Consider the following 16882-nt stretch of genomic DNA (forward strand, 5'->3'; position numbering starts at 1 on the left):
CGGGCACCTACGCCTACAATTCCCAGAGAACATTGCGGAGCGCCTTTATGTCCATTTCGGTTTCCTTCCTCGTCCCGCCCCTGTGGGTGGGGACTCAGGAATTCTCCAATGAGCACCTCAGCAAGCGGAGGGGGCGGGGCCTTTGTTCCGGTAGTGTCTCTGCAGAGGCGCCAGTAAGCCGGAAGGTTGCTGGGGCGCCGGCGTGCGCGGCGTCACTGAGCTGCGCCAGCTGAGCGATGGATCCCGGCTCCTGTCCTGCGATCTCAGAGGCTCCCTCGGTTCCCTAACGCCCGCGGACTCCGCTCCCATGTCCTCGGTGCTTCCAGCACCCCGGGCCCGCCACGCCCATGGCCACTAGCCTGAGGAGTCCCTCTCTCATCCAGCGTTCTTCGTCCTCCAGCAGCACAGACGACGAGGGCGTGCGTGGCACATGCGAAGATGCTTCTCTATGCAAGAGGTGCCAGCGGGGCGTGGGGTTAGGGGTCGCCCTCCCGGGTCGGGGGTGTGCGTATGGTGGTGCCGGGGCCTAGGTGGGAGGCGAACCTGTGTCTGCGGAGTACCCCGGTGCGCCGCCAAGTACCCGTCCGCTCGTAGACCCTCGCTGCCCACCTGTGAAGTACACAGAGCAGTAGTTCATTTATTTATGAAGTCATAGGTACCTAACCTCCGTGTGCCAGTGCACGACTGGGCGTCCGTGACTGGGCGGAGTGCGCTGAAGCAGGCAGACGCGGTCGTGGCCTTCTTGGAATAAAGTCTTGGGGAAAGACATACGTGAAGGAAATAATAACTACAGTTTTGATGCATTAGGAGAAGTGCTGTTCTCTCTCTTTTATAGGCTGCGTTCCACTAGGAGTTTCACGGGGAGTAAAACCCGTGATGTGTCAGGGGAATCTGAGATTGGTTGGGAGTGGGTAGCAAGAGAATTAAGGATTGGTTGTCAGCCAAATGTGGAAGGCCCAATGAGTGTAAGTGAGGGAAATGACACGATCTGGGTTTGTGTTCTAGAACAATGCCCAGCAGCTGTGGGGGATCTGGTTTGGGCACACGGGGAGTGTGTTCCCTTTTCCTTGTCTGCTGCTGCAGCCCTTGCTGTGTCCTGCTCCCTGGAGCTCTTAGTAACACACCCTTACTGTTCCTCCTGCTCTAGTGTAGCCGCCGCCCCACTCCAGTGTTTATACTGTGGCAAGGGTGATGTTTCAGAATCACAGATCTTACCCCTTATCTTTGTAATGAAAAGTAAAACCTTTTCATTCTGTGTCAACCACAAGGTAAAAATCCACACCTCGTGCTCTTCTGGGTATCCCACTGCCAACTGAAAAACTCCTTTTAGGTCTCTCAGAATTATCTCAAATCCAGTATTTTCACAACTGTTTATTCCTCCTTGCCCTGCCCTTCCCCCTGCTGCCCGTGACTGGTGCCGCTATTCATTTACTTCATAAGCACAAACGGTGAGAGTCATCTTGGAACTGCCCTTTCGCTTACCCCTTGTGTGATCAATCCCTCAGACCTTTGGTTTTATCTACTAAATATTTCTGGAATCTACCTCCTTTTCTCTGCTCCTTCTGCCCACTCAGGCCAAGTTAAGGTCACCTGTGGACTGAGCCATGTCACTAGTGTGAGCCCTCCACTCTCCGGTCCCCCTGATCCATATTGCACAGCAGGTTTGGGCTTTTTGTGGATGCAGCCCCTCAGGGAAGCCTTTCTCACCCGTGCAGACTAGACCTAGCTTGTTATATGTTCTCATAATGGTCTGTGCATTTCCTCTGTGGCCATCAGTGTGGTTGTAACTCTGACATGTTGTTTACTGTTTGTCTTTCCCCCTAGCATGGATGTGAAGCAGAGCAGAGGCATGGCTGCCTTAGTGCCGCGTACAGTGCAGACACACAAGCACTGTTTGTCAGGTGGCTAAGTGATGAGGAAAGCAAATTCTCAACATTGTATTTCCTGATGAGGTCTTAAGATTCTAGTTTTCTATTTCAGTGGTTTTGAATGGTTTGTATGTTTTAGAAACCAGTCTAGGTGCTGTAAGGCTGAAATTCCATTGTGACAATCTCAGGTGTATCTAAAAATGTCCCCCCTGACTTAGGCAAATGGTCCCAGGATTGCTTCACGGCCATAGCCTAGGCCTCCCGGGACACTGATGGCATCTTCGCGGCTATTCTCCAGAGATCAGGGCTGAGATTTTGATGTGAAATATTTTGAATGCAGGTGCTGTTGTTTCCATCCTCAGAGAAGACACGTCTCTTCAGAATTTAGAACTAGAACATTCGGTTGAGGATAAATGAGCTGCCACAATTGCTCATCAGGAATGTCAAAGAAATTGTGGACCTTTTCCTCCCACCGTTTTATAAAAAAAGGAATGGATTACATTTTGGAAAATATCTGTGGAAGATAATGATCTTCGATGTAGAGTTGAATTTTTTTTCCTCTCAAAGGCTGAATTTCTCAAATGATGAAAGGGAATCTCTTTGTGCCAGTGCCACTCAATAGCCTAATCTAAACCTATTGTACATGTAACTTCACACATGGCCACATCATTCTTTGTATTGTACATACTGTACAGAATGTCATACTGTGGTGTTGCTATAGTTTATCATTCTCTTCATAATTTGGTTGTCTATGATTTTGCTATTAAAACAGTACTGTGATGAGCATCTTTGCATGTGTGTTTGAGTTTTCCTAGGTGGTGGATTTCAGGGGAGAAGTGTGTAGGAAATGGTCTTCCATTGAGGGAGCATCAGTTTCTGTTTGTACCCATGGGGAATGAGATGCTCATCATGGAATATTCTCTGTCTCTGAAATTGTTTATCAAGTGGCAGGTGGAAAAAATCCATCTTTGTAATTTGTATTTCTACAATCACTGGTAAGACTGGGCATTTGTAGTCTGCCCACTCTCACTGATACTTTATGTGAACCCTCTTTCCATATAATTTTCCATCTGGGTTGTCTTTTCCTTCTGGGTTGTTAGGTGCTTTGTATTTTTATTATTGATTTGTAAGAACTTTTTATATTGGAGATAGTAATCCTTTACTTCTGTATTTGTTTGCAGTATTTTCTCTCAATGTGATGCTTGTTTTTCTTTGTTTAGCTTGTACTATACATTTCATAATAGAAATTGTGACTACAATCTAACTTCATCAACCTGTGGTTTTTGGTAATGTTTTGAAAGCCCATTCTCAGTCATTACTGCGTTTCCTTTTCTGGTTTTGGCTTTTATGCTTGGATCATTCATCTGTCTTTACTATTTTGTAAGTTATAAGATGGCTGTTTTAACTTATTGTTGTCTCATGATATTATCCAGCTGCCCCTACAACATCTGTTAAATGGTCTATATGTCCCCCTTGATTTGAAACATCACTTGCATTGTATACTGAATTTTCATATACACTTTTACACAGCAATACATACATCATTCTTGACTTCCAGTTGAAATTGGTCCATTTTGATGCCTGAGAATTCTGACTCCCTATTACTTAGTTGTGAATTGATTCAGAACTCCCACAGCTGCTTTGCATGGTGAGGATAGTTTTGTCCCAGGAAATATCATAATTTTCTGAGTCTATTTCAGCAGCTGTGCTTCAGGAGGAAAGACAGAGAAGGGATACTAATGAAAGCCATGTGTCTGAGTGTGTCCCTCTTCATCAGGGAAGGAGTAGCTTTTCAGGAAGCCTTATTTACCCTGTAGACTTCTGCGTACTTCTCATTGGCCAAAAAGAGGGCATGTGGCCCCAGCCTTAGCTGCAGGAACGTGTGGGGAGGAAGACTTTCTAATGAGGCTTTCTGATTGATAGTTAGACAATGTTGGGGAACCCTTATGAAGGAAGGAGGAGTGAGTGGCTGTTGAAAAGGGAAGCTGGAGGGTCAGCTTACTTCTCTCATCTCCTAGCCTACGCCCCCAGATGCAGAATTTCCTTAGGTCTTCTTAACAGAGAGGGAGGGTAGGAAAGAAAATGTAGGTGGGAGAGAGGAGAGAGGGAGATAATTATAGAATAAAATGCTCAGGTCTTCATTTTCATTTTGATGAATGTTGACAGTTGTGTATATCTGTGTACCACCACCAAAACACAAGATATGAAATATTTCTGAAACTCCAAAAAGTTTCCCTGTTTCTCATTTCTAGTCTCCCTACCAACACCTGACAATCATTTTCTGATTTCAGCCAGAATAGGTTAGATTTGCCTATTCATGACATCATATAAATGGAACCATACACTAGGTATGCTTTTTTTCCAGTCTCCTTGCACTCAACATGTGCTTTCAATAGATCCATGTTGTGCACTTTGTCAATGATAAAGGCAGGTACTAGTATAAGTGGTAAGGACAGGTTTTAATCAGTAATGACTTTCGCAGTAAGGAGGAGAGTCCAGTGTGAACCAAGCTTAACTTCAGTTTGTACAGAGGGCACTTTAAAGAGAACGAGGGAGTAAGGAGTGGGGTGAATAGACTCAGACAGTTGAAAATTACAGAAGTGGGAAAGAGGAGTTGGTCCATGTGCAGCCATCTGGATTTGCTAACTGGGAGACAGGTCCTGTCTATAAGTGTTGGCTGGAACAAACAGTAAATGATTTTGGCAGCCCTGAGTTTTGTCAGGTATGGGGAACTAGAGTCCCTGTGGGGCTTCAGCCTTGAGCTGTTGGAAACTATGTTAGTATTTGTTCAAGCATTTATGCAATAAGCCAAGGTTGAAGCCTTTTCAGAAAGAGGGCTCAGACGAGCCTGGCGAGAGCATGGCCAGGGAGAGCATCTCTGTCGGTGTGAAGTAGTTTGCTCTGTGTTATGTTGTGTGAGTCTACCACGATTTGTTCATCCATTCCCCTGTTGATGGACATTTGCGTTATATCTATAATGGTTTTCAACCATTGTGAGTAGACTACAATGAATGTTCTTGTGTAAGTCTTCAATTTCTCTCCCATAAATATCTAGGAGTGGAATTTGCTTAGTCACAGGCTGGGTATGTATTTAGTTGCCAGACTAATTTCCATCATGGTTTATCAGTTTACCTTTCCCAGCAGCAATGAATCCAAACTCCAGCAGTCCCGTATCCTTCTTAACATTGGGTATCATCAGTGGGTGTGAAATGGCATCTCATGATAGTTTTAAGTTGCATTTCCCTGATGACTAATGACATTAAGCATCTTTTCGTGAGCTTATTGGCCATCCCTACACCTATTTTTGTGAATTCTCTGTTTAAGCTTTCTGTCCTTTTTTGTTGATGATGATGTTGGATTGGACTACTTAGAATTCAGTGTATATTCTGGATAGGAATCTTTTCTCAGATAGATGTACTGCAAGTACACATACCTGTAGAGGAAAAGAAAAGTTTTAAATACCATTTATAATAGCATAAAAAAACAGACTGTCTAGAAATAAATCTAACATAAGGCCTGAAACACCTTTACTTATAAAACTATAAAGGATTGCTGAGAGAAATTAAGGAAGACTTAAATGGGACATCTACACCTTTCATTGACTTGATGGTGTTGAGATTTTTTTCCCTAAATTGAGCAATAGAGTTAGTGCAATACCAATCAAAACCCTAGACTTTTTAAGAAGAATTTAACAAGTTTATTCTAAAAAAATATGTGGAAATGCAGAAGGTGTAGAAGAGCAAAAATAAATATTCAGAAGAACAAAGTAGAGAACAACACTGCCTAGTAGTCCTTAAAGATGTATTCTTAAGATGACAGTACTCAAATCAGTGTAGTATTGGCATAACAATGGATGGATTGATGAAATAGCATAGAGAGTGCAGAAGCAGGCCTACGCGAGCCCTGTTGGTTGATTTTTCCCCAGACTGCCGAGTCACTTCAATGGGGGAAAGGAAAATCTTTTTAACCAGTAACTCTGGATCAACTGGATATAGAAGTGGAGAGAAATGAACCTCGACCCCTACCTCATTCCATACATGCATATTAATTTGGTATGGAACATAAACCTAAATATAGAAGCGTAAAACATGAAAAACACTAACTATGAAAGAAAAATAGTTACACTAAGAAAATGAACAGACAAGCCACAGACTGGAGAAAATGCTCAAAATACAGGTTCTTATACTTTTTTTTTCCAGTAGAACTTCGATATTATTCAGGTGCATGCATCCTGTTGTTATATTCTGTATTAACTATTTTTGTTGCTGTTGTTAAAGTTAGGTAGGGGACATTGCACCAAGGGAACTTTCTGATTGAATTCTCCTATTTATTGCACCGTCTTTTGAATGTTGGTCCTTTTTCCAATTATGCCTTTCTGACTATTCGATGACTACTCAACAGACACAGTAGCTTTGAGATCATATTAATCCTTGTAATGAGATATTAAATGAAGCCAAAAGGCAGCACCAGTAGTCTCCTTTGGGAGGATTCTGCAGGCCATGAGTCTTCTTGGTTGTTAAGGCCCAGTTTTTTAGGTGACTCAATACTTCAGGCCTTCCGGATGTAGTTAGGAGAGCAACAGAGCTCACAGGAAGGGAAACAAATCCAAACTCTGTTTAGGTTTGAGTCTATGACCCTTAAGACTTTGCTTCCTCTCTTCCTTTTATAACCAAAAATGAAACCAACAGGGAATACGAAAGAAAAATATGGAACCAAAAGATGTAAGGGGATGATAAACTTAGAAATGAGAGAGAGAGCAATAATTAGAGACCACAATTAGTATGCAGTTAAGATCCTACTCTTGAAAAGTACTGTAAAGAATATTCAGTTTAAGAAAAATAAAAAGAATGTTTGGTTTATTTTTGTAATGGTGTATGTGTATACACACACTCACGAAGTGTATATACATACATACACACCCGTAGATAGGTACACACTATTTAAGCAACTGCAGTGTTGGGGAAGATCTAAATCCGGGGGGTAAATAGGTTTGAAAAGCAATAGAATTAAGTTCCCCACAAGGTTCCACAGCCTGGGGAAACTACCTTGCCCTCTGGCTGTAAAGCCACGCCTTCTGTTTGTCAAGCATTTAGAACAATGCCTGGCACATAATACGCTCTCAGTGAGTGTTAGAAGTAATGAACCATCCCCAGACTCGATCCACTTAGGATGGGAGAGCAGGGGGAGGACCTGCCCGTCGCCCCGAGGCCTCAGAGGAAGACTTGCCTGTCGGAGGGCATGTCACACCTTTCATGGGCAGTGCCCGCTGTTACAGGTGGCATTCATCCAACAGGACAAGTAAATGTTTCTTGAGTGAATAGCTGGTTGGACCAGATCAATGTTTCCCATGGAAGGAATGTGAGCTGATCTTAGGCGGTACCTAGATAGATGTGTTGAACTTTAATGGGTATTTATTACAGTGTGTGTTTAAAGAAAATATTAGGTGTCACATCAGGCCTGAGTAATAAAAGAAGTGGATTGATATAAAGACATCTTGTTAAACTGGACAGGTGATAGGTGAATGACATGAAAATTTTGAAAGCAGTAGTGAATTGAATGAACTGTGAGGAAAGTCTTTCCAAGTCTGAGATTTTTGATTCTTTGGGTTTTAAACATGAAATCAGAATATACAAACAGAAGGGATGTTCTCTGGGTTTGGGGGGCAAGGCCTGTGTGGAAATGGACAGCACACCTGGATGCCCCGTACGATGGTGTGTGGGTATCACCACCACTAACATTTTGGTGTCCACTCTGGGCAGTCTTCATATATGTGTGTATGTTCATTCGGACAAAATCAGGTATGTCCTGTATATAGGATTTTGTGGCCTGCTTCGTACACTTGATGCTGTAACTCAAGATTCAGGATTCAAACATTAAAATCTCTGCGTTCATTCTTGATTGTTTCCTGAGGACAACATTCCAGAAGTGGGTTTCTTTGCTCATTGTGTACATATGTTTTTCTGGCTACCTAATGCCAGCACGCCTAGCAGCATGACTGTTCCAGTTTACATTTCTGACTCACTGTCCCCTTCTTCGTAGTCTCCAACGTCAAATCCTACTGTATCTGATATCCATTCTGTGCCTCACGTGTTCTTGGACTTTAACCTCTGCAAAATCAGATGTGGTTTATTCTCAGTGTGTGCTGCAGTCCCTGTGGAGTTGTGGCTGAGTTGCCATCAGCCAGGCAAGCGGACTTGGCCTTTACTCCTAAGTACTGGGACGGCTGCAGTGGCAGCCCCTGAATGCTTCAGTCCACGTACTGCGTGGGGGCCCCTGGACAAAGGAGCAGAAGTCCAGACTGCTATTTGAAAACCAGGCATTGACACTTTCTGATGAACTCAAGAAGGAGCTGGCATGAAAACTTAGAGCATGAGGGTCAGTGCCTCTGGAAGGAAATCTCTTGGAGGATAACAGACAGCTCTTAAGAACTGCAGCCCTCCCAGTGCCCTTGATCCTCAGTGATCAGGTGGAGATTCACATGCATCCTGAAAGTGAAGCCTTAACTAACTCACTGAAATCGTTTTTTCCTTTTTGTGAGTGTCCGAGAGAGAGAGAATGATAATCTGTTTAAATAAGTCTAAAATAGCTTTTTCAGGAATCACAAAATTAAAATTCTGAGCAATAAGGTAAACATTAACAATTGGCAGTATTTCTTCTTTTCATAGACGTAACAGTTGATAGTGTTTTAGTAAGCTATATGGTTAGTGTAGAAAACTTTTAAAACAGATAAATAAAAAATTGAACATTAGAAACCTCAGAGATAATCACTGCTACACACACACACACACACACACACACACACACACACACACACACACACACACACACACACACACACACACACACACACCTGTTTTGGCCACATGCACTTCACCCATTTTTTATGTAACCTTTTTCTCTTAATAGTGTATCTTGAACATCTTGCCATGTCTAATCCTACTAGTTTATATTTGAAAGCCATTGGGTAGTATTTCATTGTACGGCTACCCTGTAACCTGTTCAGCAAATCTCCAAGTGCTGGCCTGTAGGTTCTCAAGCATGACGCTCATTTCCCCCATCAGCCCTGCCCAGTGCTTGCTTCCTATTCTTCCCAGCACTGTGTTGTAAAGCTTTCTATCATGGCCACTGTGCTAGGCAAGGTATGAGACCCATTTTGTTCAGAGGCTGGAAACCACTGCAGTCACGTCGGTTTGGGGACTGGAAAGAGACACGTTAGACACATTAGGAAGTAGAGTCTTGGGAACTAGTGATGGGAACTGTGTTACATCACATGGACCCACCTACCTTTTAGTACATGTGTGTCACTGACCGTGTCCACTGCACTGTTGCGCTCCACCTCAAGCCCCCGCCAGCCTGTGACTGACCTGCTCCTCTCTCGAACCTCCTGTCGGGTTTCTCCTGCGTCTCTACCTGCTTCCGGCTCCTGGAACTCTCCAGGTGGTTCCCACACGAGAGTTTTTCTGTCTGCTCTCCCTGGTGCTAGAATGCCTTTTGTGCAGCTGACTTTGTCCGGTTCTCAAGGGCTCAGCTCAGCCATCCCCTTTTCCAAGAGTCCTGACCTTTTTCCTTCTCTAAAGTAGGTCCCTCCATCTTTCTATCTGTGTACTGTTTTCTCCTTCAGTTGTCACCATTTGTTTATCTTTTTCTTCTCTGGTTTTTTTCAGCACTGTATCCCCACTGCCTGGCACTTAGCAGACACTGCATAAATACTGCATAACTGAATGAATAGTATTAAATCGACTGATAATATGGAGTTGAGAGGAATAGAAACTGCTCCTTGTTATGCAGGAGGTAAGTAGTACGTCCAAGGAAGAGTGCTTAGAGGGAGGCAGATTGATCAGGTTCTCCACAGGTAGAGTTGCTTAGGAGTGGAGTGAGTGCCTTCTTTGTGGGGAAAAGTCAGGCAGTGGCTTGCTGTTGTTACAGGATTCCTGGACTGGGTGTTGGGTGGACTAGCTCTTTCTAAGGCCCCTCCCAGCCCTTAAGCTGATGGGTGTTGTCATCACTGGCCTCCATTCTGGCTTCAGCTGCAGATCTGGCCTAGACCGCTAGATGGCACTAGATGATTCCTCTGAGATGAGTGTTCGCGGAAGTGCCTCCAGGAGGGAGAGCATTTCTCCTTGTACTTAATCCCCAAAACACGCTTGAAACAAAACTTCACGAACAGTCTGAACTCTTAGGATGTGTAATGCTTGCTGGTATTTCCTATTTTGCTCCATTCTGCTTCATTTTCTAAAATGGGGATTTGCAGACTCTTGCACCGATTTTATGATGTTAACGGGCCACAACTCATTGTTTGAAAAGCGCTATTTAGACAACCGAGCGTATTTACTCCTGTGAAACTGTGCGGGTCTGCAGTGTTCCCTGGAGAGTGTGGGCGTACAGCACATTGTGTCCCTCAGGGAGTTCTTTGTGCTTCTGTGTTGAGCTGCTGCCTTGAGTAGCCGAACATAGGTGCTTGCTTATGGGTGTTAGCGGATGTGCAGATGTGGATGCTAGAGGCTGGTGGGGGACATGTCTGCACACATTTCAGCCCGTGTTGCCATCCAGGCAGCAGTCGGCATTGTTGGTAGACAGAAAGAAGAGGTACAATATGTGCTTCTGGGAGCTCAGAGCCTAGCTGGGTGACATCCCACATACGCATATACATCTTAACTTCCAGCTTATTTACCAAACAGCCTGGAAATGAGTGTGTTACTCAGGAAATCACTTAGGATGTTTCAGGCTGCAGGTGACAAGCCCAAGTCCATTTGGCTTAAATGATAAAGACGTTTATTATCTCTCAATATACCCGATGACAAGCAGAGCTGGCTCCAGGCCCACAGTACCTGGCATGGCCTTAGGGGATCCTGATTCTTCCCGTTAACCTCTTGGTTCTAAGGCTGGTCATATGGTTGCCAGAAGCCTCCCACTGGTGATCCGGGCTTTAGCTTCCAGGCTTGGAGCACTAAAACTTTGTCTCCTTACAGTGTAGACCGTGGTAAAGAGAGTTTAGGCTACCATAGCACTTTCCAAATTGTAGCTGTTCTGCTGATTTGTTCTGATTTTCCCACCATGACCCTCTTACAGAGTGAAATGACTGGTACTAATACAGAGTCAGGCAAAATACTTAGGTAGTTAGGTGATATTTGCAAAATATTTCTGGGTCACCCTACTTCTGGATACAGAAATTATGCTTGAGTAGAGGTGATCGACTGCCTCTGGCCAGTGAGTTTGCCAAGTGACTAAATGGTTGCAAGTCTGCTGCGTGAAGTGTGAGGTGACATCATTTGCTGTTTAGGGTCCACGGAGAGGATTAGCGACTGAGGAAAGAAAGGTGGGAAATTCCCAGTGTGGGAAAGGTGACAGGCAGTGAATATCAAGTGGGTGGATGAGTCTGTTTAAATTTGTAACAGAGCACCAAGTGTGCCTTTGTTGACCTTTCAAGGGAGATCATTTTCCTCTGGTCCTTTTTCTGGTTCCTGGGACCTTGGCCGTGGAACCTTGGCCTGAACGTACTCGGCTCTGCTCACCTGCCTTCTTTTCCATCCCTTTCAGGTTTGCAGTAAGCATTGGCTACTGGCATGACCCTTACATCCAGCATTTTGTGAGACTGTCTGCAGAGAGGAAGGCCCCCGAAATTAACAGAGGCAAGTGACCATTTCCCTCCCAACAGCTCGTCATCAGCTGAGAGGCCTGAGGTTTTAGGTGTTCATTCTCAAAGTGGGAATTCCACTGGGTTCTCTCTCCAGGAGTGTAGGAAAGTGCTCATTTCCTGACATCCTTACCAACACAGTGGATTGTGAAACTTCCCATCTTTGTTAATCTGATACCTGGAAAATGGTATGTTATAGTAATTTTATTTTACATGCCTCTTCTTTGGGGATGAAGTTGAAGATCATTTTTTATGTTTACAAGCCATGTGTGTATCATTGATTGCAAACTGTTCACATAAGGGAATAGTTTTTGTTGATTTATTAAAGTGTTAGTACCACTATTAGGCTCAACAAGTAATTTCTATCAAGGAAGTCAAAGAATCTGAGACAGGAGGGTGACATGGTCTCCGCCAGATTGAGAAATTGAAGGAATGATCATAATTCTTGTGCATAGGAAATGTTACTCTTAAAGGTGGATCCTGTAGGTAGGTTTTATAAGAAATGTAAATACATTTTAAAGTGGTGGTTCCTGAGAGTAAGAACGGTATATACTTTGGGCTGAGGCTGAAACCAGACAGCAGTAAGAGGGGGCAAGGCCTGGCTAAGATGCCTTAGGCCTCCCACCTGTGCCCTTGATGCAGATTTCCAGGCAGAGGCTGCAGAGGCAGGGGCTCACCATCGCGACTGTCCCAGGCAGCCTACTGGCCCTTTGTCCTTCCTTTTTCCTGTCTGTGGGTTTGCATCTCTTGACTGGGGACCTGCAGCCCAAAGACAGTGCTCCCCAAACAGTGTGTGGTGAAGATCTTTTGTTTTTTCCAATATCCATCCATGCAGATGGGAATTTACAAAATGCAATAAGGATGGTTTACTAGAATAATAAAATGAAAAGGACATGCAAAATACAAGCCCAAACTCTTTATTAGGAGATTCAACAGACATAAAGGTTGTCAACTTGCAGCATAAGTTTATAAATGCCACTCTCGAAGTGTGTGCTTAAAACAAACTTGGAGTAACATAGCTTTAGAACACAGACTTTATCTTACTTTTTCCCTCTCTTGCTTCCCAGCTCCCCAACCCGAGCTTAACAAGTCAATTTATCAGGCCCTGTTTGGGTGTGCCCTCCCCTCGCCCAATCTGTGATGCCATTTGGTCCGCATGTGGCTCTACATACAGGGTGGAGATGGAGGGAACACTGTAAGACATCGGGCTTTCTTAGTTTTGACATTCATCTGCCCAGTTTCCTGACCTAAAAACATTATTTACATACAATCTAGAAAGTTTGAGTTTTACCAGAATATGGGGTGGCTTTCACCACAGCCATGAAAAAGCACTTTTCCAAGGGGAACATGTAGGTCAGATGTTTTGATGTAAAGTACTTGTCTCTTTAAAGTAAAATCATTAGACATTTTATTTTTTTAAGGTAGGTAATTCCACCATTACATACACTGTACTTACTTTGGTTCAAGAGATTTAAAAGAAAAACAGAGTATTTTGAAGTTGCTGTTTCACCTGTAGAATCTACTGATAAGCCACTGAGCCTGAAGAAGAGCAAAAGGTTGTGGTTTGTCACAGAACCCAAGAATGGACTAATAGTTACCAAAGGGAAAGGGACTGGGGAGGATGGGTGGGAAGGGAGGTATAAGGGCGGGGAAAAAGAGGGCATTATGATTAGCATGTATAGTGTGGGGGGGGCACGGGGAGGGCTGCGCAACACAGAGAAGACAAGTAGTGATTTTACAGCATCTTACTATGCAGGTGGACAGTGACTATGAAGGGGTATGTGGGGGGGACTTGTTGAAGGGGGGAACCTAGTAAACATAATGTTCTTTCTGTAATTGTTGATTAATGATACCAAAATAAAAAAAAAACACAAAAAAAACCCCCCAAAAAACCAAAAAAAATCCAGTATGGGTACAGCTACCCTTGAGCTTTGTCCACATTACTACTAATGGTGTTTTGCCCCAGGAGATTCATAATACTGCTAGAAGGATTTCCATGCTTCTCTGAACCTCCCCAGACACATCAGAAAAGCCAAAGGGTGACAGCCATCAGCTCAGGGGCAGAGCTTCCTCACAAGTCTACAAAATGAAATGCAGAAGGAGGGGCCAGAGACAACTGTCCCCTGTCCCAAAAAAAAGAAAAAAAAAAAAAGGTTGTGATTTGCTTTTCTGGTGTGAAGGGCTTTGTAGGGATCAATTCTGTTATCACTGAATAATAGCTTGTTTCTCTGTGTCTCTCTCAGGATATTTTGCTCGAGTCCATGGCATCAAACAACTTAGAAAGGCATTTCTATGGAAAACATAATGTCATTGTCAGATTCTAAACCTCGGGACTGGGATGGATACGACCTTCTGGAAATTAAAGGTAAGTTAAGACTCCCCCTCTTCTGTCCCCAATTGTTTTTTTTTGATGATGCTCACATGGTTCCAAATGTTTAAAAACATATTAAAAGTGATGCCGTGACAGCCTGTCTTCCACCCCGTGTCTGCCTGCCCTCCACAGCCACCATGTGCCTTCCCATCAGGGCCCTAGTGAAGGCTGTGTGGGTGGGTTTCTCATTTTGTGCTTCTACACACAGGGTTGTCATAAAAATCTTTGTGTACATTTTCCCCTGCATGTGTGGAAATATATCAGGAGAAAAAATTCTGTCAGTGGAATTGCTGAGACAGCACACACATTTGTAACTTGGATGGTAACTAAGATTTTAGTGTCATGTTAACAGTGTCTTAGGTAAAGTTTGTGTGTTTTCAGGGATGGGTGATGATAATATGATGTGATGCCATTTTGTAGCCATTCTCTGACTCGATCCTTCAACTGTTCTGTTAGGGATCAAGAGCAGGTATAATTATGCACATTCAGGAGAAGGAAAGGTGGGTGTGGTTAGTGGCAGAACCAAGGCTGAAGTGCTGGGCTTTCCTTCCTCGGCTGGAATTTTCCCACCCAGCCCTTTCCCTACAAAGATCTCTCCTGACCTCACTTCCATTTTTGTCGGTTTGTACAGATTTTTCTTGGTCTTCTATCACGTCAGCAGAGGACCTGATAGAAGTGGCAGTACTGGGTATGTGCATTTCTCTGGATCTCTTGCAGAGGCACCCTAGGTCAACTAGAGTGTGAGGGCACAACGTGACGTGCGTATATGTTTTGTCCTTTATCAGCTCACCTGAAAGGAGGCCGTTGGTCTTCAGAGCTCCCGACCTTTCTCTTACCCAAGTGAGAAATCAGTGGCCTCAACACGGCCTTAGTATTAATCGTGTGCCTCCGTGTTCTTCTTCCAGGATAAGATAACTGACATTTATGAAGCGCTTTCACACACATGACCTCCTAAGTTACCATGCGAGCTCTGAGGGGCGTTTACACACCCTGGGAAGGTGGGGCACCAGTGGCTCTGGAGCGGGTCCCCAGCACTGGACTCCATCTCACCCAATTCCAGATTCCTTCCTCTTTTCTGTACCACGCACCATCCTCGGGTTGTTTCGGGGGTCTTTCCTGTAACGCAGTGACCATGGTGCAGTGGAAGGAACCGGGGTGAGGGGTGTGCGGTGCCATTACAGAGGCTGCTGGAGAAAGCTTTTCTTTGGGCCTGACTCACTTTTGACTTGGTCACGCGGTTTGGTTTTTCTCCTTATGATGTAGGTGGGTTAATTAATAAATCTGAGATTTTTATTTTTGAGCAAGGTACTCCAACGTTCATGTGCCGTTTCCAAGCAAAAAGTGTTGTGTCAGGAGACGAGCACAGGGTAAGAAGTGCTTTGTGGAAGTTTTATGTTTGGGTTGGTAATTGTATTGTTCTGAGGGATTTTTAAAAATCTGAAGCTCCTTTAAAAAATATGTTGTGCTTGTTTGCTCTCTCAGAGCAGGGATTGCCTGGGCCAAATCCAACCTGCCACCTATTTTTGTAAATAAAGTATTATTGGAACACAGCCACTGCCATTTATTTACATCTTACCTATGGCTACCTTAACCCTGTGCCAGCAGAGTTGAATAATTACAGCAGAGACCATGTGGCCTGCAGAGGCTGAAAGACTCATTTCCTGGCTCTTTGCAGAAAGGTTGCTCATCCCTGTTTTAGAAACACACATGCTTCTCTAACAGAGTAGGGGAAATCTTGTCCACTGATGGTGTCCCATGCACCTTCCACCCGAATGGGCCCTGGGTGCACCAGCAGAGGCACAGCTCTAGTTGCAGGCTTTCTGCAGCCTCTGCTGCCTGAGCATTTCAGGGCACGGGGCACCTTGTTTCTCGCTACGTCTTAGAGGTGTGAACAGCTGCGCATGCAGCATGAGGCATGTCGATGAAGAGACCAGAAAGGGTGTTGTGACAGTCGTTGCAGTTGGTGACAGCGCTGAGGAGGAGGGGATGCATTCATGTGCAGTCATCAGGGCCGAGTGACTGGACAGGGTGGAGATGGAGCGAACATAGGATGGTCGGTGGGTGACTGGTTGGGGGTGTAGGCACCAGCTGAGCTCGGAAGCCAGAGTGAGAAGCAGAGCCGTGTGTGTGTGTGCCTGTGCGCACGTGTACATCTTTCCCAATGTTTTTACTGCAGCCCACAATAAAAAAGGAATGTACATCTCAGCAAGGACGCACATCTTTGTACCTGTCTGTAAAAATGAAGGCACGCACATGGTGCTTCCCAAGGTCAGGTCCCGTGCTGACTGTCTTGCCGGTTTCCTCATCCGTCCTCACAGTGCCACGAGGTGTTAACAATTCCTCTGCTTTTCACATGAGGAAACCTTGGCCCAGGGAGTTCAGCGACTTACCCAAGACCTCACAGCAAAGAAGTGCTGGAGCTGGGATTTGAACCCAGTCTCCTCAGGCTGCAGAGTGCCTGTTCATTACCACCCTGCTCTACTCTAATCACAGAAAAAACCAAATGTATCTGGAAATACTGTTGACCCTTGCTACATGTGATGCTTTCTGATATTTGCTATTTTATTCCATTTTATGCAGAAATGCTACTAAAAACCCATTGCATTGATTTCCTGACCCCCTCTAATTGATCTCAAGCTGCTTTTTGAAAAATACTGTTAGGTCTTACTTCCAAAGTGCCTTCCAACTTCTTACACATGCCCCAGTGGCCACTTCCCCATTGAGGCTCACCATTACTTGTTTTCTTTTATTTTTTTTGTAGTGTCCTTGTGATTTATTTCTTTACTTTTTATTAAAGTATCATTGATATGCAATCTTATGATGGTTTCAAATACACAACACAGGATTTCAGCATTTAACCATATTATAAAGTCCTCAACCCCTCCGGTGCGGTCACTGTCCATCAATGTAGTAAGATGTTACAGAGTCATTAACTGTATTTTCCATGCTGTACTACTGTCCCTGTGACCAACCTGTATTGTGATTGCAAATTATTGTGCCCCCTAATCC

The 16882-nt window shown here is 44.3% G+C and overlaps 1 protein-coding gene across 2 annotated transcripts; it reads left to right on the plus strand.

Annotated features, from left to right (window-relative positions):
• Window positions 1-179: 179 nt before the first annotated feature.
• Window positions 180-15438, plus strand: LOC130679145 (leucine carboxyl methyltransferase 1-like). Of its 2 annotated transcripts, none has more exons than XR_008992149.1 (3): window positions 180-457; window positions 9533-9659; window positions 11406-11498. XR_008992149.1 is itself a non-coding variant. In XM_057487058.1 (3 exons), exons 1-3 carry the CDS (start codon window positions 348-350, stop codon window positions 13805-13807), a joined length of 264 nt encoding a protein of 87 aa, XP_057343041.1. In that variant the 5' UTR covers window positions 180-347; the 3' UTR covers window positions 13808-15438. The 2 variants fall into 2 exon arrangements, 1 of the variants encoding a protein (XP_057343041.1); XM_057487058.1 differs by lacking the exon at window positions 9533-9659 and adding an exon at window positions 13746-15438 and having other exon boundaries at window positions 11406-11497.
• The last annotated feature ends 1444 nt before the right edge of the window (window positions 15439-16882 follow it).

Source organism: Manis pentadactyla, chromosome 10 (genome assembly GCF_030020395.1).
Source record: "Manis pentadactyla isolate mManPen7 chromosome 10, mManPen7.hap1, whole genome shotgun sequence".
NCBI lineage: Eukaryota > Metazoa > Chordata > Mammalia > Pholidota > Manidae > Manis > Manis pentadactyla.